At 55.5% G+C, this 24,625-nt stretch overlaps 2 protein-coding genes across 10 annotated transcripts in view; one reads left to right on the top strand and one right to left on the bottom strand.

Annotated features, from left to right (window-relative positions):
- Positions 1 to 9,436, top strand: part of MARCHF10 (membrane associated ring-CH-type finger 10) — a 103,838-nt gene extending 94,402 nt beyond the window's left edge. For 5 of the 8 annotated variants that reach the window (XM_070773728.1, XM_019982551.2, XM_019982549.2 and 2 more), the window contains 2 exons: positions 1,935 to 1,977; positions 5,147 to 5,576. In XM_070773728.1, coding sequence (XP_070629829.1) covers positions 1,935 to 1,977; positions 5,147 to 5,184 — 81 coding nt within the window. In that variant the 3' untranslated portion in view covers positions 5,185 to 5,576. Of the gene's footprint in view, positions 1 to 1,934; positions 1,978 to 5,146; positions 5,577 to 8,085; positions 8,240 to 8,646 lie in introns of those variants that run through there. The other 3 variants (XR_011562105.1, XR_011562104.1, XM_070773726.1) reach the window with 3 other exon arrangements.
- Positions 9,437 to 13,259: 3,823 nt separating this feature from the next.
- MRC2 (mannose receptor C-type 2) overlaps positions 13,260 to 24,625 on the bottom strand; it is a 59,742-nt gene continuing 48,376 nt past the window's right edge. Inside the window, exons 14-30 of one of the 2 annotated variants that reach the window (XM_070773723.1) lie at positions 23,406 to 23,508; positions 23,014 to 23,152; positions 22,867 to 22,902; positions 22,464 to 22,624; positions 22,310 to 22,377; positions 21,314 to 21,414; positions 20,882 to 21,018; positions 18,141 to 18,255; positions 17,855 to 18,018; positions 17,567 to 17,675; positions 16,838 to 17,076; positions 16,533 to 16,701; positions 16,285 to 16,434; positions 15,845 to 15,964; positions 15,421 to 15,600; positions 14,717 to 14,743; positions 13,260 to 14,611 (exon numbers count right to left, since the gene is read on the bottom strand). In XM_070773723.1, the coding sequence (XP_070629824.1) occupies positions 14,391 to 14,611; positions 14,717 to 14,743; positions 15,421 to 15,600; positions 15,845 to 15,964; positions 16,285 to 16,434; positions 16,533 to 16,701; positions 16,838 to 17,076; positions 17,567 to 17,675; positions 17,855 to 18,018; positions 18,141 to 18,255; positions 20,882 to 21,018; positions 21,314 to 21,414; positions 22,310 to 22,377; positions 22,464 to 22,624; positions 22,867 to 22,902; positions 23,014 to 23,152; positions 23,406 to 23,508 (2,239 nt within the window). In that variant the 3' untranslated portion in view covers positions 13,260 to 14,390. Of the gene's footprint in view, positions 14,615 to 14,716; positions 14,744 to 15,420; positions 15,601 to 15,844; positions 15,965 to 16,284; positions 16,435 to 16,532; positions 16,702 to 16,837; positions 17,077 to 17,566; positions 17,676 to 17,854; positions 18,019 to 18,140; positions 18,256 to 20,881; positions 21,019 to 21,313; positions 21,415 to 22,309; positions 22,378 to 22,463; positions 22,625 to 22,866; positions 22,903 to 23,013; positions 23,153 to 23,405; positions 23,509 to 24,625 lie in introns of both variants that reach the window. The other variant, XM_070773722.1, reaches the window with a different exon arrangement.

The raw sequence follows: 24,625 nt of genomic DNA, 5'->3' as shown, positions 1-24,625 counted from the left end.
GGAGGTGATGCTGGAACTGAGTCTCAGACCAGTGCTGGTGGGGAGGGAAGGGCACCCAAGCAGAAGGGAACACAAAGGCTCAGGAAGGAAAAGACTTGTGTGTTTGGGAAAGTCAAGGCACTGAGTGTGGCCAGAGCTGGTGGGAAGTAAGGAGGATGTGACGGGGTTGGGTGCAGCTCTGGGAGGCTATGTAGCCTGGGGTTGACAGGTCAGGAGAGCTCTGTTTCTGAGAGGGAGTGGGAGCGGCCATGTGGAGGGTGGGCTGAAGGGGGAAGAAGCCCAGCTGGGCGGCTGCTGCACTGGGACAGGGTTAGGGGGCCCACGTGGGGAGCACTGGAGGTGGGGGGCCAGATTTAAGTGGGCACAGAGAGTGAGCTATGGGCTGAAGGGAGCAGTGACTATTATGCTCTGCAAATGCCTAGCGGGAAACTGGCCTTTCCTCTCTTCAGCTGTTTACAATGGGAGCATCTCCAGAGAACATGGGGCCCCACCAGCCTCACCTGACCTATTTGGTTCACCCTTTAATCTCATGGGGACACAGGACTGTTCTGCAGGGTGAAGCTAAATGGACATGCCTTCCCTCCGCCTTCTCCCTTTCAGCGCCCATGTGGCACACTCCAGTATTCAGGGACTGCTCCCTCCGGGGTTCCCTAACCTGGGCTTCCTCCTGGCTGTGGGTTTTGTCTGTGCCACACTCTCCATCCCCTCTCAATGAAATGACCCTGTACCCGAAATTGCTCTCCCTGCCTGCCCATGTGTGTGTGCGCACTGAAAGGCAGAGCGCAGACGGGACCCCATGGCTTCCACGATGCCCTCCTGGCCCAAGTACCCACCTGTCTTCTGCCACAGGGGAGCTACTTTCACAGTTCACTTGGAAGGGGAGGGGAGGGTGTTGAAGTCGCTCTGAAATCCCACTGGCCTATCCGTGTGAGGCTCCATGGATTTTCCCTAGGCTCTCCCCATTCACACCATCTCTACAAAACGGAAAACCCTTGCCTCAGAAGACCATATCTACCCAAAATTATGCAAGGCCCAGACTTGGCGGACTGTTGGGAAAGCTTGCCTACTCACCAAGTTGGCGCCCCCTGGTGGCCATCATTAGATAGCCACCATCTCCGGGCACAGAATCTAGAGGCAGGATGAGGTCGTCCTAGCAGCCTGGGGAACACCGAGGCTGTTGCTAGCACCGCCGATGTATAATTTACCAGGTAACCAGGACTGCTCCTCTAGAAGAAATTCCAACCTTCTGCCCTTCCCCCTGGCCTTCTGCGGAGAGGGACCCAGGGGCTACACTGACCAGGCAGTTGCCCCAGTAACAGTGTCCAGCACCCCTTGTTTTGTCCCCCAGCCTGTCACAAAGGCCCTCCTCCCGCTGGGGGGGAAGGGCACAAGCCCCAGAGCCCACATCCTTGCAGCCTGGCACAATGGCCTCCCACGGAGTACACAGTGTTTCTCATTGTGGCATAAAATGCCATAAAGTCAGAACAAAGAGGGAGCCCAGAGCCTTGATGGGCCTGCTGCTTCCTGCCGGGTGGAGAATACAACCGATTGTTTAAAAGCCAGTGGTGAGGCAAGTGGCCAATTAGCACGGCTTTCACCCCCACTGCCTGGAAATGTGACTCTGGACTGTCAGGATGGGGTTCTGCTGCTCAGATCAATTGCTGAGAGGTCGCAGGTCTGTTCACACTGCCAAATTTAGACAGCCCAAACAGGCGAAGGTGACCTGCGCTATCGCTGACGCTGTCTTTAGGAGGCGCCTACGCCCCACAGGTGCTGAATATCCACACTGCCCTCACACCTTCACGCCTCCTTCTCTGCCCCTTTAAGGTGATGTCAGGGATTCCTAGAATATTCCCGCGACTAGGGGATTAGACATCTGTTCACAATTGCTTTGGAAAAAAACGGTTCATTTTTCATTGTCTTCTTTCCCATAGTTGTCAAGAAACTACCCACAGCCCAGGCTGGAAGAAAATGAAAGTAGGTGTTGGGGATCGGTCCTGCCATGTTGAGGGTGTTTGGCAATTTGCTGTCTTTCTGTGGCTGTGTTGAACCTAATCCTATGGAAGGAAGTAACAACCGCCCCCTGCCCCCAGAGGCAAAAATAACCCCACAAAGCTGGGGAAACCCTAGCTGCAGCAGTCAGCAAGGCAGTCCAAGTGTGCTGGATGCAGAAGAGATGAGTTTGAACTCATGCTGAAAGCGAAAGCAAAGGCGGGCAAAGGGAGGATCAGTCTTCCTCGGACTTAGGATGACCTGCTGCAGGTTTTTTTTTTTCTTTCCCTTTACTGGGATTCTCCAGCATCCAGCACTCGGAGGAGCCTCTTGGGTTTTCTTCTAAACCCCGGAAGGGCGCTGTGGAGCCATTACATAAAGGGCTATGTATTCACATAGCCATCATTCACAAGTTAGTATTGGAGTTACTGAATTTTCTCACTCTTCCGCCCAAGCCAGCGGGCCTGCTGGATTCAGAAGTTGAACAAGGAAAACAAGTGTCGGGAAAGGGCCAAGAAGCCAGGCCAGCTGTCTCCAAAGCAGGCTTATTATCCCATAGAAAACCTGACTCAAGAAAACGTGCTCAATTAAAGCAGGCAGGCTGGTGGTCAGATGTGGGAAGAACTTTCCTCATCAGCTGGGAGGATAAACGTTACAGTGAACTAAGGAACGGGGTGCCAGAGGTGACAGTTCCCTCCCCAGAGGCTGTTCTGGAGAGAAATGTCACAACTGCCTGCCTTAAAAGGTTTAAAACAGCTATTTCCACTCAGGCTTTGCCATCAGAATCACCTGGGGAACTTAGAAAAATACAGATTCCTGGGCCCCTCCCAGAGACACCGATTCAGGCACTGGGGGGTGGGCCCCTGGTGACCGTGATACAGTCAGTGGTCATGGTAATGCTTTGGGGACCCACACCCCGCCCCCCGCAACCGACCGGCCCGCAGAGGCTGAACCAGCTCAAAGCTCCACAGGGTGGGGCCCAGATGACGACCCTAGAGCACCCATCTATTATTCAGGGCATGCAGTCCCGAGAAGCCGGCAGATCATTTTCAGAGTGGGGAGGGCTCTACAGGGCTCTCTGTTCACAAAAGGAACTCGCAGGGTCCCAGTCCCCGGGCGCCACCGCGGGGGTCCAGCCGAGCCGGGCGAGGGCCCAGAGCCCCCTCGCGCCCTCGCAAGGTCGCGGGGCCTCTCGGTGGGCGGCCGGTCCCCTGGCGTCGTCGCCTGGGTCGACCCCGAGCAGCTGCTCCGCCTCGGGCCGCCGGGAAGGGAGGCCAGGCAGGGAACGGTGAGAGCTAGGAAAGACCTTTGTGTGCGGGCGCACGCACCCCGTCTGCGCCCGGCCTTTGCCGAGAGCCCCGGCTCCGTCCAGAGAGGGCACCCCGCGCGTCGGCCGGGAAGGCTCGGTGGCCCGAGGCTCCGGGCAGGGTCTCGGCGCCGCGCCTGGCCGCGCCCGTCCCCAGCCCCCGCCCCGGAGGCGCCCGCGCTCTTCCCGGTTCGGGGAAACCTGCAGCGGCGGGCGCGCCCGGGCCGGTCTGGCTGGGCAGGGGCGACCCCTAGTGCCCAGCGGGGCCCGCTGCCGCCCTGCCGCGGGGGGCGGCCCGGAGCAGGATGCAGAGCCTCCCTCCACACCCCGGCTTGGGGATGCGGAAGGGGCACCGCGGCTCCAGGCCTGGGGCCCCCGGGTTGAGTGCCATCTCTAGAGGACGGGAGAAGAGCGCCCCCGGGGTGGTGCTTAAAAAGGAGCCTCCACCGAGGGAACCCTGCCTCCTGTGTTGCTCCGAGGCAGATGGTTCCCGCCCCCAGCCCCGCACCGTGTCACCAACCGCCTCTCTTCAGGAAGCTGGGACTAGCTCTAGGATCCACCCCCTCCCGGTAGAGTCCTAATGTGGGAGCCTCAGATTTCCCCCTCTGGAAACGGGTCCAGGCCCTTTCCGCCTGTCCCAGCCCTGCGCACACCCCAGGCGCCGGCAGGGGCAGCCCCGCGCAGAGGGACCGTCTTGGCACGCTGCTCAGACGCCGCCGGGGCCTGGCTTCCCGCCCGAGCTCTGATCAGGACAAGAGCCAGGGCAGCCAAAGGCGGATCCACACGCCTCGCGCCCTCCCCCTGGGGCCGTGGCTTCTCTGGTCCCCGGCAGCCTGGCAGGACTCACCTGGTTGGCAGCGCTCTGTGAAGATGGGTTGCTACAGCTGAGTCACGGCTGTGACCCGCTGCCCTAGCCCCATGCAGGTAAACAGGGAGGGAAAAGGCAACACATCAGGGCACAGCAGGTGACACAAAGATGCCAGCCTCTGTGGTTCATGCCAGCCTTCTCACTGGGCACCCTGTCCTGGGCTTCTGGGAACCGAGGCTGTGCACAAGATGCCACAGGTGGCACCGAGGTAAGGGCTGCTGGGGAGAGGCCCTGGGTGGGTGTGCCTGGGTCTAACAAATTGTCACACAGCCCCCCTGACAGCTGCTTCTTGGCTGGCACGAATAATGGTCACCACAGCCAAGTCCAAGTCTAGGGAGGGGAATCATGCCTCCAGCAGCCATCAATACAGGTGTGGAGAGGAGCGGCCAAGAAGGCCTTCAGCCAAGGCTGGGCCAGAGCACCTGCCCCCTACTCTAAATGTACAAGTCAAGGCAACTAGATTTGGAGGAAAGAGGAAGGTGAAAGAAGGTGGGCAGCTCTTGGAGCTGGGGCTGCGTTGTGGTGGAGGAAGAAGCTGAGAGCGTCCAGGTAGGGATGGAGGGAGGCGATTACTCTTGTTCCCTTGCCCTTCACCAGTCAGAATGTGCTTCCAAATAGGGAGCGCTCACTGCAGCCAATGAGAAAATAAATATTGAGAATGAGAATCTTTCTCAAGAATAAAGAAAGCACCCCACCTGGCCTCCTCCTCTGACTCCACTGCTTCTCACTGCCCCTGTGCCCCCCCATCATATGACCCTCTGTGTCCAGCCAATTTGATCCCTGAAAGACTGCGGGGTCTCTGTTCCTCACACTGTTCCAGGCACTGTAGCATGTGTGGTGTGTGTGTGTCTGTTGTGTATTGTCTGTGTGTCTGGTCACTGGTGCTGGGGCAGGGGCTTGGGGGAGCTGGGCAGGAAGGGCAATGATGCCATCCTCCTCCACGACAGAGTCCGCAGCCTGAGCTTCCTCTTGCTTTCCAGGTTCCGAGCTGGGAGATGGGAGTGGCAGCAGTTTGTGAAGGCAACAGCCGAGTTGTCTAGCAAGGGAGCTGGCCTGGAGCTGGCCAGGCAGAAGCCTCTCCTCTTGGCCACCCTTCCTCCATGCCCACAAGCCTCCCTTCCTCCTCGCCACTGAAACCGAAACCGATGTTCCCAGTTATCTTTTTCACCTTCTGCCACTCTCTTTTTGGGGTCTGGCTCGAGCATCCACAGACAGCAACAGCGACCCGCTCAGTCCCAGACTTGGGCTTGCTGAGCCCCCGCCAGCTGCCCAGCTGCTGCCCTTCCACCCAGAAGTCCAAGGGGACCCATTGGCCCTAGTGGGCCCCATGGCCTGAGGTCCCTCTGTGGAGGGCACCCCTTCAGGTCTCACTCCACCGAGTGGAATCAGTAAACTGACGTTGTTCACCCAGTTTTGTGTTGTGCTCATTCCAGTCCCCTTGGACAAAGGCTCAGGGCCTGAAACTCTGAGGAGTACACCTCCCACACCCCCCACTTCCCCCCCACGTCTCACCTCTCCTTGCCCCCCACCATCACTGCCACATGGGATGACACCGCCTGGGCCCCCAGAGGCTGGCTGGCTGCCCCTGTAGGTACCCACTTAGGAGGGTTTGGTACATTTACTCCACACTTCTCTCCTACTTGCATCTTATCATCCAAAGACCAGATCAAGACTTAGGATGAAAAACAAGGCAGAGAATTTAGTAAGAAAAGAAGAGGTAGGTGTGGGTATATGAGACAGAGACAAAGCCAAGTCAAAAAATAAAGATGGAGGGAATGAACTACTGATACCTGCAAAAACGTTACAGCAAATGAAAGAAGTCAGTCACGAAAGACTACATACTGTATGATCCTATTTACATGCAATTTCTAGAAAGGCAAACCAGAGAAACAGAGCAGTGCTTGCTGGGGGTTGGGGAGGGAGCGGAGAGGGACTGCACACGAGCTCGAGGGGACTTTGCGGGGTGATGAGGGGCTTCTGAAAGCTGGTCTGTGGTCATGTTCACACAACTGGATGCATTTACTGAAGCTTATTGAACTGTGCGCTTAACACAGGCGAACTCGGATATAATTGTAAAATATGCCTCAACAGACTTTCTAAACAACGGAAGAAGGGGCAGAGAAAGGGTAAGAGAGAGGAAAAGGTAAAAGGGGAAGAGATGCTTCTCAAAACGCCTTCAAGACCTGCCCTCCTCAGAACAATAGTGACCACTGAAGATGTTGCTGCCAAAGGGTCCCCTCAATAAATTACAGTGTCAGTAGGGTTTAGGAAAAGCTAGATGTCAAAATCTTGTCTGATATGTTCCACAGTTAGGCAAAGTGACTCCAGGACTGCAAACAAATTCCACCAGGCTGCGTAGATCCAAGAACCAAACAAAAGGACATCTTTAAATGTGCATAGTCCCTAGAAGAGCCACTCAGGTTGAAAATATCTCCATAATGTATATAAAATTCCTATAACCTCAAGTTTCTCCATTCACCAGTGGAGCTCCAAGCCCTGATCATTCTATGAGAGAATGGGTCTTTATTTTTAACTGAATTGTAAGGTCAACTGAAGATAAAGGATTTGTCCAGGAGCCAATACTGAGAAATACCTAAGGGACAATGCATATTTTAAAATAAGGTTTACAGAGAACTTAATGGAATTTGAGGTGGCTGGGTAAATATTCTGGCAGGCCAAACCCACAGGAAGATGTAGCAGGGTTTGAGGCAGCTACCCTGAGACCGTTATAGGTTTACATCAGCCGGTGTTGGGTTTGGGGAAACTATCTGAAGGATTTACAGACAAAAGCAGGAGTGCCTCCTGTGAGGTCTGGGTGGCGAGAGGTGCAACATAATAGACCGCACCATTAATTCATCGTCACTGCAGCCCAGGGGTCTGCCGATGGGGCTTCTCATGGCCCAACATGCCAAAGTACCAAGTCTCCTTTATTAAAAGACAACGATGGGTCCAGTATTCTTTCCTGGGAAACCCCACGGACAGAGGAGCCTGGCAGGCTACAGTCCATGGGATGTCAAAGAACCGGACACAACTTAGTGACTAAACAACAATGTGGATTTGTCAGTTTCTATTATGTGTGTGTGAGTCACTCAGTCGTATCCAGCTCTTTGCAATCCCATGGACTGTAGCCCGCCAGGCTCCTCTGTCCATGGAATTCTCCAGGCCAGAATACTGGAGTGGGTAGCCTTTCCCTTCTCCAAGAGATCTTCTCAACCCAGGGATGGAACCCAGGACTCCTGCATTGTAGGCAGATTCTTTACTAGCTGAGCCACAAGGGAAGCCCAAGAATACTGGAATGGGTAGCCTATCTCTTCTCCAGTGGATCTTGCTGACCCAGGAGTACTGCAAGAAGCTTAACAATTAAATGCATTATTTGTGATTAAAAAAAAAAAAAAGACAATGATGGGGACTTCCCTAGTGGCCCAGCAGTTAAGAATCCACACTCCCAATACAGCCGGCCCAGGTTTGATCTGGCCAGAGAAGTAAATCCCACATGCTGCAAAAAAATACTGGGTGCTCCAACTAAGACCTGGTACAGCCATATAAATAAATTTTCAAAAAATACTTAAAAGAATGATGAAAAGGGCTATCTCCCTCCCCTATAACTGGCTAAATATTGGCAGAATCTACTCGAGGCTGAGGCACATTGGACAGGACACAGGGTCTTTCTATGCCTTTGGCTCTTTAGGCAGCTTTTACCAACTATCAACTTGTGCTTCGCTGGTGGCTCACAGGGTAAAGAATCCACATTGCAGGAGACCTGGGTTAGACCCTTGGGTTGGGAAGATCCCCTGGAGAGGGAATAGCTACCCACTCCAGTATTCTTGTCCAGAGAATTCCATGGAGAGGAGTCTGGCGGGCTACAGCCAATGGAGTTGTGGAATTGGACTCAACTTTCACTTTTTTCAACCACGCGTAGGTTGTGAAGACACAGGGGGAAAATGCACAGCACCCACCTCCTTGGAGCTCAGTTCTCACTGGGGCAGCAGGACATGTGTAGAAAACATCATACCGAGGTAACAGGAGCCCACAGGTCGTGCTTACAGAGCACGTCCTAGGAGCTGGGCCTGAGGGTAAGCGTTTTACATTTATCTTTAATCCTCACAATACGCCTATGAGGCAGATACGAGTAACCCCATGTTACATGGGAAGGAATGTGCACTAGGGTTCTCTAGAGAAAAAGAGCTAATAGGATATATAGAAAGAGATTTAGTATGAGGGATTGGCTCACAGGATTATGGAGGCTGAGAAGTCCCACCGTCTGCCATCGGCAAGCTAAGGACCTAGGGAAGCCGGTGGTGCGGTTCCAATTCAAACTTGGGCCTGGGAACGTGGGGGTGGGGGTGGGGGTGGCAAGAGTGTGAACCCTGGTTGGCGTCTGAAGGCCTGAGAACCAGAAGTGTTGATGTCTGAGAGCAGAAGATGAGTGTCCTAGCTCAACAGAAAAGCTGTCCTTTCTCTCCCTTTTTGTTCTATTCAGGCCCTCAATGGATTGGACAATGCCCACCCTCCCATCCTGGGGAGAGTGATCTTCTTTACGGTTTATTGATTCAAATGCTAATCTCTGGACTTCACTGGAGGTCCAGCGGTTAAGAATCCGCCTGCCAATGCAGAGGACACTGCAGCATGTAAGCTTCCCTGTCCTTCAGTCTCCCGGAGTTAGCCCAAACTCATGTCCATTGAGTTGGTGATGCCATCCAACCATCTCATCCTCTGTCTCCCCCTTCTCCTCCTGCCTTCAGTCATTCCCAGCATCAGGGTCTTTTCAATCAGTCGGCTCCTCACATCAGGTGGCCAAAGTTTGGAGCTTCAGCGTCAGTCCTTCCAACGAAGCACAATTTGAAAGCATCAGTTCTTCAGTGCTCAGTCTTCTTTATGGTCCAACTCTCACATCTGTACATAACTACTGGAAAAAACCATGGCTTTGACTCTATGGACCTTTGTCAGCAAAGAGATGTCTCTGCTTTTTAATATGTTGTCTAGGTTTGTCACAGGTTTTTCTTCCAAGGAGTAAGCTTCTTTTAATTTCGAGACTGCAGTCACCCATCCTCAGTGATTTATATACACTACTTTGTACAAAATAGAACACTAATGACAACTGACTGTATATAGTGCAGGGAACTCTACTCAGTGACATAAATGGGAAGGAAATCCAAGGAATACAGGATATATGTATACGAATAGCTGATTCAGTTTGCTATACAATGGAAACGAACAACATTGTAAAGCAACTGTACTCCAATAAAATAAAAGTAATGAAATATCCATAATAGTGCAAATGTCTCATATATGAACCAAGCCCCCACTTCATTTCTACACATCCTAAGCAATTCTCCTTTTTTTGGCCGCAGAGTGCTGCATGCATGATCTTAGTTCCCCAAACAGAGGTCAAACTCGGGCCCCACAGTCTTCACCACTAGACCACCGGGGAAGTCCCCATCCTATGCAATTCTGCGCATTGAGTGCCATGCCCAACCCCAGCCCAGGCTAATCAGGTGTCCCTCCCCCGCTGCCTCAGGAATGGAGGCCAGAGAAAAAGGAAAGGAGAGAGGTCACTTTTAGCCCTTACACTCAAAACAGGCTTCTGAAACTCAGCACAGATGTCTCAGGTTGAGACAGAGTTCTTGAGCCTCAGAGTCTGACTGTAAGATCATGGCGGGGGAGGGGGGGTTCTCTCCTGTATCCCATCCCCCAACCTTTTTATAGAGCAGGGAGGGTGGAGAAGTGATCAGCCAAGTCCTTCCCCTCTCGGTGCCTCTGTTTCCTCGTCTGTCAAGGGGCACAGTCACAACCAGCTGATGATATGTTGAGAGGATAAAATGAGTTTATTCATGGTAAGCAGTTAGAACAGGGCCATACCTAGTAAATAATAAGTATCTTGATCATTGCCATCATCATGGAGGAATGGCCCGTCTGAGGCAATGTCCCCGAGTTCCCTGCAGCCCCAGAGTAGGAAAAGACACCATCCAAAAGTTTCTCAGGTCCCAGAGAGAGATAGATAGGCCTCCCTGAGTAAGCCGGCAGGGCTGTGCAATGACCGAGGAGGGCCAGACCCCCGGACACACCACAGGACCTCAGAACTTAAGAGATGCCCGGCAGGAAAGAAAAAAAAAAGCTGACTAGAAAACCTGAACCGACCAGGGTTTCCCTGGAATGGCTACAGTTCTGCCATCAGCCACTATCAGAAGCTAGTCCATTTTCTGCTTTGACTGCGAGCAACAAATCCATTTCAAGGGGGAAATGCATGCATGCTGCTTTGTCCCTTTCCTTTCTCCAGGGCTGGCCTCCCTGGCTGCTTTGCTGGACAAGGATTGCCACCTGCAGATCCAACGGGGCCGATTCAGTGGGGAGTCGAGACTAAAGTCAGCCTTCACTGGGCCTCCTGGCCCCACTGACCCCTGAGACAGAGACCTGAACATCTGAGCACTTTGATCTCACGCCAGTCTCACTCAAGGCCGCTCCATGTTCCCTCCACCGCCCTTCCCTTTCCTCCCGCTTCCTGCTCGCCTTTCTCGGGAACTGCCTCTCCCTCCAGATGCAGTTCTTGACCTTGTCCCTGCCACAGACTCCTGCCCTAGTGCTCCAGGCAGCTTGGCAGGGCCCGGCCAGCTCTGTTCCAGGAGAGCCATGTGGTGCGGCTGGCCGGCTCCTCACCCCTGCGGCCTCGCAGTGCTGCCCGCTGGGCCAGGCCAGCTCCGCCAGGACACCTGGGAGCAAGCCATCTCTGATCTGACAAGAAGAGGTTGTGAGAAGGCCTGACACCACTCTCTGGAGAGCGGCCCGTTCATTCATGGATTCAGCGAGCCGTCCCGGAGGCCAGGTGGCCAGAGCTGAGCCGGTTTTCGCCCCACCAGTGCCGGCTGGGCTTGGAGCCTGGATTCAGTGCCCTGTGCCCAGGCACCAGGGGCTGGGTCTCAGGGCATCATAGATGGAATGTAGAAAGGCTGAAGGCCTATTGCATGGAAATGAGCAGAAAGAAAGGAGTTTCTCCCACGCACCCTACCAGAACCAGCACTGGCCGGGGGCCAGAGGCAGATGACCCCAGTCCCAAGCCTTCCTCCTGCCCACAGAGAGCCACCCGGAGTCCCCCAGCCCTCCCCTGGGCAGGCAGGAGCCCCCAAGCAGAACAAGGTCTATGGGGAGCCCCCAGGTGCATGTGAAGCTGTCTGAAATGCTTCTGGGTGGGGATTCAGGCTCTGGCAAAGACTAAAGCCACCTGAGGAAAGGAGAGAAGAGTGGGGAACAAGTATTTCTGGAGTGATTTAAACCAGGGGTCCCCAACCTCCGGGCCATGGACTGGTATCTCCTGTCAGATCAGCGGCAGCATTAGATTAGAAATAAAGTGCGCAATAAATGTAAGGCGCTCGAATTACCCAAAAACCATCCCTCTCCTCCCGGTCCTTGAAAAAATTGTCTCCCATGAAATCTGTCCCTGGTGTCAGAAAGGTTGAGGACTGCTGACTTAAACCTCTGGACACACAGCAGCCACTGGCCCCAGGTAGCCTTGGGGCATTTGGGTCCTCACTCCTTCAGCTGCTCCTCCCACCCCCAAACCCCACCTGGGAGCCTGCGTCCCTGCCTTCACCCCTAGGCTCTTCCTATCTCTCAGGGCAAGGGTCAGCAGCCAACTCCCCAAGGGGCTTGGGCTCAGCCTGCCCTAGCCATCTGTGAGTTGTGGCTCATGGCCGGGCACTCAACTCACAAAGGGAGCTGTTCCCCACTGTGGAGGGCTAATCACTTCAGGCTGAAGTGGATTAATCATTAAGGACCCCCACACACACCCACAGGATTGGGGCTCCCTCCCTGAAGTGACCAGGCCCCTCTGTGTGTCCTGCTGCTGCTACAGAGAGAGGAGAATAGGAAGAGGGCCTTGGGTTTCCAAGGCTCCGAAAAGGCGCTCCCAGATTCAGACATGGCACCTCGTCTACCCCACTGTGCCGGAGTCACTTTCTCAGTATCTTTTCCTATCATATGGGCTTAGGCTTTGAACCACGTGACAGGATTACCGATTTAGAAAACAAGAAACTTGCGTTTAAAAATCACCAAGGCCAAACATGCATGTGCACACAACCTCGCCAGTTGCCACAGACAAAATGATCCAAAGCTCCGGCTGCAAAGGTCAGACTAGCCATTCCCACTGACTTCCTGCTGGACCTGACATCCACATTCAGGCTTTCTAGGCCTGCCTTCAAGCCTCAGGCAACCAGGCCCCACCACGCTCCAGCCAGCCTGGCCTCCTCACTGGTCATCTGAAGCCCCAGGGGCCCCGCGGCAGGACCCAGCCCCCTCCCCCTAGCGTTCCCCAGCCCAGGACCTGGTCCGGATGCTTGCACCACCTCCCACCCACCTCCTTCAGGTTCCAGCCTCACTGCCACTGGAGAGACCCACCCCAACCACCCAGCCCAAAGCAGCTCCCGGCCCCTCGGCCTGCTTCAAGCCTTCTCACTGCACCCAGCGCGACCTGGAACAGTTGACCATCCTTGGCTGTCAAGGTCTTCTCTGTTTGCGGCTCTAACTCCAGCTCAAACATCCTGAATGGAGGTGATGGTGGTGGGCAGGGTCCTGTGACCCCCTCCCCTGCCTCAGGGCAGTTTCAGAGCCCACACTACCCAGGGACAAATGTGTACTCACTGTCTTGCAGCTCAAATGCAGGTCTGTCTTGGAAGCATGGTGGTGTGGGGCCCCCACCGCGGTCTGGCAGGGGTACCTCACACGCTGGCCTGGGAGCCACAGCCCAGAGACAAGCAGTACCAGCTGACGTTTATGGGACAATTACAGCTCGAGCGCCAAGGCCCTGTGCAGATTGCTTTGCCCAGGTGATCTCACTTAATCCTCAACCTCCTTAAAGGAGCTCGGGAGGTGCATCCTGTTCTCCTGTTTTACACTTTGAAAGGGGAGCCAAGTTGCCCAAGCTCACGCCACTGTCCTTTGGCTCCTGAATGCTTACTCTCACACGTATCCCCAGGAGCAGAGAGAAGGCTGGGGTCCCGTGGCCCCAAGACAGAAGCAAAACAGATGCAAGCCCCCCCAAATAACATGTATCTTTGAAGCAGTATGAAGGACAAGACTCCCAACAAAACAAAGTGGGGACCCTTCTCTCTCAAGCCTCTGAAAGGTGTTTTATTTGTTTGCTTTTCTTTTATCTTTTTCTTTTTAAAACAATAATGGCACATTAAAAAAAATTAAGAACTACAAAAAGGACCGTGTCTTGGAGTCTGTGCTCACATTGCCCTGGGCCATGGCGCCAGGACTGGTGATTCTAACTGGGGCTCCGGCCTCTTGGAAAGGTTCTGGGTGGGTCGTCTCCCCCACACAGGGGCCACTCCAGGGGGTTCAGGTGCTGCTCCTCTGGGCCCCCCTTAGAGGGCGCACCCCAGCTCCCACTGACCCTGGCCAACCACCTTCTCTCTCTCCAAACTACAGCCAGGACCTGAAAACCTTAGGGAACTTACTTTGGTCCCCACAGGGGACTTTACAGGGACAGAGCCCTCCTCTGACCGGCAGGAGATGACACCCCAGCCCAGCCCGGTCATCCCCAGGAGGTCAGGGTGTCTCTCCCCGGACCTGTCTCCAGCCCAGCTGATACCACAGTGATGCTCCGGTCCTCAGTCCCAGCCCAGAACCCTCCCGTCATGCCCTACGGCCACCCCAGCAGGCACACAATTGACAAATGCTCACCCTGTGACCCCCACCAACAGCAAGAGAGGGCTCCCCAGACCCCAGGGCCCTGGCTCAGAAGGAAGGGCTGGGAGAGCAGGCAGGATGCAGGGCGGGCGGACAGCGGGTGGGGGGCAGGGAGGATGTGGGATGAGGAGCTGAGCTGCCAGGGTAGGGGAGAAGCGACAGAGGCCGGCTGAGGGCTCAGGGAGGCTCCTCAGACTTTGCAGCGAGAAGAGGGGGTCCCAGGGTTGGGGGACAGGCCTGGGGGGTGGGGGCAGGGAGAAAGAGGCTCCTGTCCTGCCTCCGGTGACCATGGGGGTACAGGCCCGGGTGACAAGACCTTAGGGCCCCCCCAAAAGGAAACGCCATGCTGCACTCAGCCAGGCCTCAGCCCAGCCCTCATGGGAGGGAAGGACCCCACCAGCCCAGGCCCTGCCAGCCTCAGCTCCCCACAGCGCTCCCCAGGGCGCCACCTCCCCCCATAGGCCGACTGGACCGCAGCTGGTGGGGCGCCCAGCTCCCCCGGCCCCGCCCACGCCCTCGGCCCCGCCCACGCCCTCGGCTCTACTCCTGCTGCTCGTTCATTTCCATGTCGGACACCAGGATGTTCTTCTCGGTGGCCTCGCTGGGGCCGGAGGAGCTGCGGCTGTAGCGGGCACCCTCGAAGGCCCCACGCTCGACGCTCTGTCGCCGCCGGTAGAGAATCAGGGCAGCCGTCAGCAGAGCCAGGAGCAGGAGCACCGCCATCAGCACCACCACCAGGGCCGCGGGGTTCTCCGGGAGGGCTGCTGTGGCCGGAAGGACCCTTGGTCAGAAGCCCCGCCATGCCCGCCCGCTGCCCAGAATGACCAGGACCCGGGGGGAGAGGGCTAGTCCTGCCTGCCACTCACCTGATGGGGAGAAGCTGCTCGCCTCAGCTGTAGGGGAGGAGGGACCAGTTAACAACAGTGGTAGTAACAATACAGTAATAATAAGCAAACATGCAAGAACATTTCCTGCAGTGCCAGACACTTCATTGGCTCATTTACTTCTCTCATAGGTACTCTTATTACTGTTGTTGTTTAGCCGCAGAGTCGTGTCCGACTCTTCTGCAACCCCTTGGACTGTAGCCTGCCAGGCTCCTCTGGCCATGGGATTTCCCAGGCAAGAATACTGGAGGGGGTTGCCATTTCCTCCTGCAGGGGATCTTCCCAACCCAGGGACTGAACCCGCATCTCCTGCGTTGGCAGGGAGATTCTTTGCCACTGAGCCACCTTCAAAGCCCATAGGTACTTTTATTACCCCATTTTACATGAATAAACCGAGGCCAGAGAGCTTGAGCAATTTACCCAAGGTCACAGAGTTGGCAAACGGTTTGGCCTGGGCTCGAACCCCATATCCCTGCCTTTAACCACTACAAAATGGTTACTGTCTACCAATGGCTGTCTACTCTGGCAATTTTCAGGAAGGGCCAGTCCTTGGTACAGACCAATTGATCCCAGAGGAGGGTCCCGGTGACCCCAGGCCTGTTGACTCCCTCCCATCCACTGTGTGGCCTGCAGAATGAGCAGCGGCCCGGGCCCCCCCGCCCCCCAGCACCAGATGTCTCCCGCACCTCGAGGGAGCTTACAGACGACGCCCATGCTGATGTTGGTGCAGGCCCCCGGGCGCCACAGCCCGCTGCTGCTCTGGATCCAGTAGCAGCTGTTGTGGCTCAGCATGCTGGGGCCCAGGCCCGGGGGCCCCCAGTTGGAGTAGTTCACAGCTGTGTTGTCCTGCCAGACCAGGGTGCCCCCTGTGGGAAAGGTGGCATGGGGGGGTGCATTGTTGGGGATGGGGGGGCAGCGAAATGGAGCAGAAGCAGCTGGGAGAGAAGAGGCCTGTTCTAGAAAACCCCCACATCCCACAGATCCTCACCCCCCTCCCACAGGCCCTCACCGCCCACCCCGCCACCCTTCACCACCAGCCAAGCCCCAGCGGAGGGCCTCCCGCTGTAGCCCGAGGCCTGCCCCTCCTGACCCTATACCCAGGAGGCCCACCTTTGGGGTTGAAGTTCATGCCCAGCCAGGCGCCCCGACTCTGGCCCTCAGAGCTCTGCAGATGCTCCCAGACAAACACGTTCTCCATCTCATCCAGGATGGACAGGACCGCGCCGCCCGCTGGACACAAAGGAGGCCGACGTCAGGGCAGGCGAGTCTCCTGGGGGGTAGCAGAGCCCCCGGAGAGGCCCCGCCCTCTTCCCTGGCAACCTGAATAGAGGATGGCATGGAGACGTGCGTGTAACGGGGGGTTACATTTACATCCATGTCCCGTCCCAGGTGGTCTGTGTGGATTGGACCCTGAGGGGCACTGAGAGGTGAGTGCAGCCGACAAGCAGAGTGCAGCACGGGGACTATATTCGTGGGGTCTCTGAGCGTCCTCGAGAGGGGTCGCCACCCGAAACGCCCAGGTGGGGGCGCTCGCCCCCTCCCCAGCCCACCTCTCTGGCAGCGCTGCAGCGCCTCCTTGTGGCCCAGCAGCAGCTCCATGTGGAAGGAGTAGCAGTGCTCTCGGAAGGGAATCCATGCCGAGTCCGCCAGCCCCTGGGGACAGCTCCCGTGGTAGCTTATTCGTCGCGGAGGAGGGGGCCCTGTGAGGGGGGAAATGCAGGATTGAGGAAGTGGCCCAGGGTCCTCCTGGGGTCGGCTTCTCCCTGGCCAGCCCTTGCCCCAGCGGGTGGGCACTCACCGCCGTGAACTCCACACACAGCACCCTGCAACTTGGTGTCACAGCTGGTGGTGCGCCAGGCACCATCCGTGTCCACGTAGGCGCAGCCCCCGGGGTGCTGGGGCTCCCCGTCCTGCCAGCTCACGTAGCTCAGCGGCTCCTCCGAGACCCAAGAGTACCGCCGGGAGCCCTGGGCACAGGGGGCCATCAGGACGGGAGCAAGGGGACCAGCCAGGGCCGGATGGAGGGGGGTGGCCACGGAAGGCAGGGGGTTAGGAGGAGACAGGGAGGGAACTGGGGGTAGGGGGCCCCAGCCCAGTGCCTACCTCCTCACTGGCCAGCCCAATCCAGAGTGGCGTGCGCAGCCCTCGGGCGGCCTGAGTGAGGAAGGCCTGGGTGTAGGGGTCAAGCACGTGCGCCAGGCTGGCATTTCGGCTCTCACACAGCAACAGGGCGTCGTGCCAGCGCAGCGGCTTCTGCAGCAGCCGGAAGGTGCCGTTGAGGTAGGAGAGCTCAGCGCCCGGGGCAGGGGGCGACGCTGCTGGGGATGGGCTCAGGGAGGGGTCTACAGGGAAGGGGGCAGGACTCAGGCCGGGCTCTGCTCCCCTCACCCCATCCCCAGGCATGAGGCCGAGGGGGAACAGCAGGCAGAGACCAACTCTCCTTTGGGCATGGTAACCGTCGGTCACTGTTGTTATTAATAATATGTTCTTACTAGTAAAGGGATGAGGAACCTTGAGGTTGACCAGGAACCCAGGGCAGAGGGACCCCTGCTCAGAGCTGCAGAAGCCTCAGATGTTGAACCACGGGGTCCCTGCCACAATGCATGCCCAATGTCTTAGTTCTTCCTGGGTAGCTCTCCAAATCCCAAACCTTCCTCCTGCAACCCCTGGATGCTCACTGCCTGTCCATCTGATCGGTGCCTGGCCTTTCTGCCCATCTGCTTCCCAAGCAGAGTGGTCCCCTGAGATCAGGGACCATGCCTCATTCCTCCTGGCTCGGCCCACAGCATCCAGCCCTGGGCTGAAGTTTCCAGGCTCCCGGGTGATACCTACCCGTGGCCTTCTGGCAGATGAAGCCATGGGTCTCCTCTGCACAGCTCCGGTCATCCCAGCGGCCAGTGAAGTGGGTTGAGGGGCTATGCAGGACCACGGCACAGCTGGTCTGGGGGGAAGGAGCCGCTCAGGGGAGCCCCAAGAGCTGCCTGCCTTGTGCCACCACCCCCAAAAGTCTGTACTATGAGCAAAGAGGTTGCAAGGGGGTCCCCAGGTGTGAAGACACGTGCTGCGGGCCAGGGCGGGTTAGCGGGTGAAGAGGAGAGCATGGGGCAGGGGCTTCCTCACCGGTATGTTGCCGCTGGGAGCAGGGCTAGGGCCAGAGGGCTCCCCAGGGGCCCAGTTGGCGTACTGCAGAGGCTCCTGCTCCACCCACTGGAAGTCCCTCTTCGAGGCATGGAGGCCAATCCAAAGGTCAAAGGTCACATTGGGCAGGCTGGCTGTGATGAACGCTACAGTCCCCCAGAACAGACCGTGATGAGCCACAGGGCGGCAGCCCCCTCCTCACTCTGCTCTAGCCGTCTAGGGGGACGGTATCAGAGGATTCTGGGGCCTCCCCCTGGGCTGACCCTACCTTGCTCTAAGGGGTTTGCAATGGTGACCAGTTGGGCCTCTTGCTGTTCACAGGAGAACTGTGCCTCTGACCACTTCACCCGGTCCTGGGGGTCCTGGCCTTGGATTCTGAAACACTGTGGGGCGGAGGGGGGAGGCGTGACACCCAGCTCCACCTCCCTGGCCCCCACACCCAGGAACTCCGACCCCTCAGCGCCAGGCCCTGGGGAGGCTTTGGGGGCTGGGAGAGAAAAACAGGAGAACCAGGACATCTGGGTCTCCTTGACCAAGGTTCTGATACCCTCCCGACCTGGCATGGCAGATTCACATACACTTGCCCACCCCTGAGGAATTTTAAAGTGGGAAGATTTCTCTGGGCCACCAAATGCTGCACTACCTATGACAGCAACCCCTGGGCCACGCCTGGGGACAAGGTCTGTCTGGTTCTTGGCTTCATATACTTCAAAGGCCTTCAACAGAATTATTGGTATCATTACAATGATGCTGACAAATTAAGAAAGGGACCGGTTACATATATGAAATATATTGTTTTAGATTAGGTGGAAGAAGCCATAAGAATAAGCTTTTGGAGCAATTCAATGACATGGAGAAATACTCAAAATACAACACTGAGGAAAAAAAGGTTGGCTACAAAATTGTGCTATTTAGTATGATCTCAATTACGGGGGAAAAGTCAGAAAGTGGAGTAACAAATATGGATAGTGGTTATCTCTGGAGAGTATAGATGAGTTTTAGTTTTTTTTGTTTCAAAATATAAATAATACATCTTACTCTTTTTGTTTTCTTTAAGGCAGAAAAGGTGTATTATTTGCTTGAATAATCTGAAGACAGTGAGAGCTCCATGACACTATGAGCTGGCTGCACTCCAGCGCATGACAAAGATTTATGGATTATGTTATCTAGTGTTAACTAATCTAATCCTCACAACTCAGTTAAGCAGTCTTACAGTGTCCGGCAAAGAAGGCATGATTCAAAGCTCATACTAAGGATGCCAGGGAAAACCACAAGGAAATAGCACACTTTGCTTCCTGGGATAAGCTCTTTCAGCCGCTAGATAAAAACAATGAAGGTCTAATCAGGTTGGATGAATCAGCCCATGGGTCACTAACCACTCTTGGAAAGAAACTCACACTCTAGAAGGAACATTTTGAAAACATGTTTAGAGGCACATCCATCCTGATTCTCTTGATTGCCTCAAACTCTCCTAGCTGTACACTCAAAATAGTTGGAAAGAGAATCTTCTAAATGTTGTTTTTAAAAAAATCTTCCAGAGACTTTTTTTAAACCCTCTCAATCAGTTCTTCTCAGTAGTTTATAAGGCAGATTCATTTAAATGCAAAAATTGATGAGCTAGTTTTTAAACAAAAATCGGCAGAAGGACTGAAAAATTTAATTGGCATTTAACTGGCAGAAGGACCGAAAAATGGAGAGAAGGACTTAGAAAGCCCAGCCAATGATGGATGAACTTTCTTCATCTATTTGTCTTTGTAAGGCAATCTTTTCATCTACAACAACCATTCAATCCATGTTCTAAAATAATTTGAACTCCAAACAAGACCTGTGAAGTCTGAATCAGTGTCAGACCTAGATTTTTTAATAAAGTATAGGGACTTCCCTGGTGGTCCAGTGGTTAAGAATCTGCCTGCCAATGCAGGGGACACAGGTTCTATCCCTGGTCGGGGAATATCCCACATGCCACAGAGTAACTAAGCCCGTGGACTACAACGAAGAATAGCCCCAACTCGCCACAATTAGAGAAAGCCTGCAAAGGTCCTGCGAAGGAGGACCCAGTGCAGCCAAAAATAAAGAAATTAAAAATTAATAAATAAAAATAATGAAGCATATGTGATCACTTTGCTCTTATCAAAATTATTTAAAATAGTAATAATTATTATAATTGATCAATTGAAGACTGAGCACAAAATGTTTTTCATACCATTAAAAGGAAAATTTTTGAAAACCTAAAAATACTGTTTTAAAATCTTTCATTTCAGTTCAGTTCAGTCGCTCAGTCGTGTCCGACTCTTTGCAACCCCATGAATCACAGCTCGCCAGGCCTCCCTGTCCATCACCAACCCCCGGAGTTCACTCAGACTCACGTCCATTTAAAATCTTTAGCTCAGGCTTTGGATTGTTTTGTTCTTGTACATATTTTATTATATATGACATCAGTCACATTAATATGGAAAGTGAAAGTGAAGTCGCTCAGTTGTGTCCGACTCTTTGCGACCCCCTGGACTACAGCCTACCAGGCTTCTCCATCCATGGGATTTTCCAGGCAAGAATACTGGAGTGGGGTGCCATTTCCTTCTCCAGGAGACCTTCCCATCCCAGGGATTGGACCCGGGTCTCCCTCATTGTAGGCAGATGCTTTTACCGTCTGAGCCACCAGGGAAGTCCCAATATGGAAGTAAATACATATATTTACTTTTGCACACATATGTAAGGCACACATATATATTTTGTATGTTCAACATTTTGTTTTTAATAAGAGTTCATTATCAAGATGTTTGGTGACCAAGGATCTAGAAAACTCACCAAACAATATGGGCAACCTTATTACTTTATGAACTGGAAGGTGTCACTACGCTGAGTTAGTGTCCGAGGGGTCTAGCCCTGGTCCTGGGGCTGAGCAGGGGAGAGGGTGGTAGGTTCAGGCCAGAGGCCATGACTCTGAGGTTGCCAGAGGGCCAGGACTCCTGAAGCTCAGCCTTCCCCTCGGGCCCCCTCCCTACTCCCTACCTTGTTGAGGAACTGGCTCCAGCCAGAGGGGCAGCCCCCTGTGGGCGGCGGGTCTGGGGGCTGCTGCTCTCTGGTGCTGTTGCGCCGCTTGCAGATGTAAGGCAAGGCTGTTGTGCACCTCTGGTCCCCCCAGTCCTCTGTGAAAAGTGAAGAGCAGTCACTCTGAGTGTGGGGCTGGGCTGCCAGCACCTGGCCTCACGCCCTGAGAGGAGGCGGGGCTGGGGCTCGGGTCCTGTGTCCAGCTCTGAACTCAAGTGCTCTGCGGCTGCTGGACAGGCACCGGCCTGCCCCTCTCTGGATCCAATCCTTTTTGGGTTGGGCGAACAGACAGAATGAGAAGAGACTGAGGCCCCTGCCTGGGCTCACCTCGCTGCCCTGAACACCAACCCTCCCCTCGGCTTCTGCACCCTCTCTGCCCTACCCTGCCCTCACCTCGGCTGGCCATCATGTACACGCACTTCTTGTCCTTGCCGATGGGCCGAGGTTTGCCGGGGGCCCAGGAGATGAAGTTTATAATGGAACCATCTGTCCACCTGCAATGGCACAAGCAGGAGTGATCCCAGTACAGGGCACCAGGTTAGACCTCCCCTGAATGCAGAAGCGAGGGGGCAGAGACCAGGGCCCAAGTCTAGGGGCTCAGGGCCACAGACTGAAGAGCGAGGCTACTGAGCTCACTGCAGCAGGAGTCCAAGGACCCAGTGCCTTCCATTTCTCTAACTAGAAAAGAAGTCTAAGGATCCCAGAGCAGGAGTCCAGTGGCAACGCTGTGCTCAGACACTCATGTGCTCTCTGGTCTTTCTGGTAGGTGAGCCCTGAGCATGAAGAGGCCCCTCTGGACCATCATGTGTTCTTGCCCACGTCTTCAGTGGACCTTTTTCATGAGTGACCCCAGCATAATACGAATTGCTGTTATTTAGTGCCCATGGACAGAGGAGCCTGGTAGGCTGCAGTCCATGGGGTCCTGAAGAGTCGGACACGACTGAGCGACTTCACTTTCACTTTTCACTTTCATGCATTGGAGAAGGAAATGGCAGCCCACTCCAGTGTTCTTGCCTGGAGAATCCCAGGGACGGGGGAGCCTGGTGGGCTGCCGTCTATGGGGTCCCAAAGAGTCAGACACGACCGAGTGAGTGAACAATGAGCTGGATGCAGCACCAAGGATTCAGACACCTTATTTTTAGTCCTAAGGACAACCCTACCAGGCAGGCCTCGTTGTTTCATTTTCTGGTGAGAAAACCAAGAGAGGCCCAGAAAGGTTAAGTCACTTGCTCAAGGCCACACAGCCCGCAATGGGCAGAACCGGATTCAAAACCAAATCTTGTCTCTTGTGTGCGATGCTGCCTCTCATTTCCAGCCCGAGTCCCTGCTAGCCATCCACGCATGCGCCCCGCTGCCCAGCCACACCCACCGCCCGGCCAGGACTCCCACCTGAAGCGCCCGTCGCTCTCTGAGGTGTGCAGGCCGATCCACCAGTGCTGCTCCTGGCCCCGAGAGAACTGGGGAAGCCGGGCAGGCAGGTGAGGATTGGCAGGGCCTTTTCCCTGGCTCCCGGGCTGCCCTCCCTGCTTGCTGGCATGCCCACCTTCTGCAAGTTGTGCCCCAGGAAGTCCAGCTCGGCCTGGCTGTGCACTGAGACCAGTTCAGCCTGGAACCACGTGCAGATGCGCTGCGCCTGCGCCCACGTGGAGTGGTGCTCGAAGAACTTATACTCAGCCTCCTGGAAACGCAGCCATTCCCGCCGGCCTGCAGGGGCAGCATGTGGGTGGAGTCCAGGCTTCGGCTGCCTGCCCACCCCGCCCAAGGAGGACAAGGCGGGTTCAGGGCAGCCAGGGCAGGCGGGCCTGCGAGCCCATCTGACCTGGACCAGTAATGTGCCCCGATCCCCTTTTCCCTCGGCTCAAACCCTTAACCCCCTTCCCTTCTGTCCTGGTCAAGCCCTTCCCTGGCCGGCTGCCAGGGGGTGTGGGATGGACAGGAAACCTCACCTTGCGGGCTGACGTCAGGCTCCCGCACGTCCGTGCCTACGGGGACAACAGGGACAGACACGCTGCAGAGAAGGGAGACCCTTCCTTGGACCCCGGGCCCTGCCGCCCGTCATCCCTTGCCCGGTCGGGCAGCGCCGCCCCACCAACCTCGAGGGATCTTGCAGATCCAGTCCAGCTGCGTCTCGCACTGCATAGCCACCCACTGCAGGGAGGCCAAGTCGAGCACCGTGCAGCTGCGGATGTCATCATCGTCGTGCCGGCTCCGGTCGAAATTGTGGTAAGAGAACTGGTGACGTCAGAGGGGGAGAGGGGCCTCAGGCACAGGCTACCCCCAACCCCAGAGCAGACCAACGAGAGGCCTGGCATAAGCTGCGACCCCCCACCCCGCGCCCCAACCTGGGCTAGGCACCCCCACCACCCTCTCCTTGCCATAGGCCCTGCCTCTACTGAACCTCGTGCACCTTCGAAAGGCCACGCCCACTCCAAAAGGCCACGCCCACATCCCGTCCATCCGCCCCGCTTCCTCCAGGCCCTCTTACCCCAAGTCCATCACTCCAGCGCCAGCTCTGCCCGGCTCCGGGGTCTCGACGGTTCAGGCCGATCCAGAACCAGTGCTGCTCGTGGATCTCGGGCTCTGATTCACTTCAGCACAACCCAGGGGTGGAGACAGAAGGCATGGGGAGGGTCAGAGTTGTAGGGGAATCCTTGCAGTTGTGACTCGGGCAGTCCCGGGGGCCTGGAGCCTCTCCATCTGGGGTTCACACTGAAAACACTGTTGAGCCCACCGTAAAATGTCTTCTCCCCAGAGAGAACTGGGCCAGCTGGGCCGGGCACCCCGCTCACTGACTGAGGGCAGATGTGGCCTGGCCCCTTCCACTGCTGCCCTTTGGGTAGGGTGTGCCCCTCCAGCAAGTCTGCAGACTTCCACTTTAGGAAATAGACAGGGGCAGTGCATAGACCTGGGGCCATGGACTCAAACACACCTCGACTCCAGTCCTAGGTCATCCCTGGACCAGCTAGCTCTGTGACCTTGGGCAAATAACCCAACCTCTTGATCAGCCCACAAGGGATAATGTCTACTTTGTAGGGTTGAGGAGAGCATTGAATGTGGGTTCAATGTTTACTGCAGCCTCTGGCACACAGCGAGAAGCGATCAACATGGGCTCTAATAATCACTAGTCAAATAATGTCATTGTGCTGTTTGCTGGGAGGAGACGTCCCTGGAATTAAGATCTGGAAACCTGGATCCATTTGGATGTTTCCCAAGGCTAAGGGATGATGGGGTTGTGTGTCATAGGAACCCACGAGACAGAGACAGGGTTCTGGGGGGAACCCCCATGGGTAAATGCTCACTTTTGCAGCCTTTCTCGTCCTGTCTCTCAGGAAAAGCTGTTTATTGAGAAGTGTGGGTTACAGGAAGGGGCACTCACTTGGATAAGCTTATAGATTTTGCCAAGGAGAAGGAAAGATGGTAAAGATTAGGGTTGTATGTGTGCTCAGTCAGTCGCGTCCGATTCTTTGTGACCCCATGGACTATAGTCCACCAGGATCCTCTGTCCTTGGGATTTCCCATGCAAGAATACTGGAGTGAGTTGCCATTCTCTTCTCCAGGGGAATCTTTCCGATCCAGGGATTGAACCTGCATCTCCTGTGTCTACTGCACTGAAGGTGGATTCTTTACTGCTGAGCCACCAGGGAAGCCCCTAAGGGTTAGGGTTAGGTTTGTGTGATCTGAGAGTCCGAGAGGGTGCTGTTGGCT

The sequence above is a fragment of the Bos indicus genome, chromosome 19 (genome assembly GCF_029378745.1).
Source record: "Bos indicus isolate NIAB-ARS_2022 breed Sahiwal x Tharparkar chromosome 19, NIAB-ARS_B.indTharparkar_mat_pri_1.0, whole genome shotgun sequence".
Taxonomy (NCBI): domain Eukaryota; kingdom Metazoa; phylum Chordata; class Mammalia; order Artiodactyla; family Bovidae; genus Bos; species Bos indicus.
The sequence above is the reverse complement of the archived record's forward strand: the minus strand, read 5'-3'. Positions and strand labels throughout refer to the sequence as shown.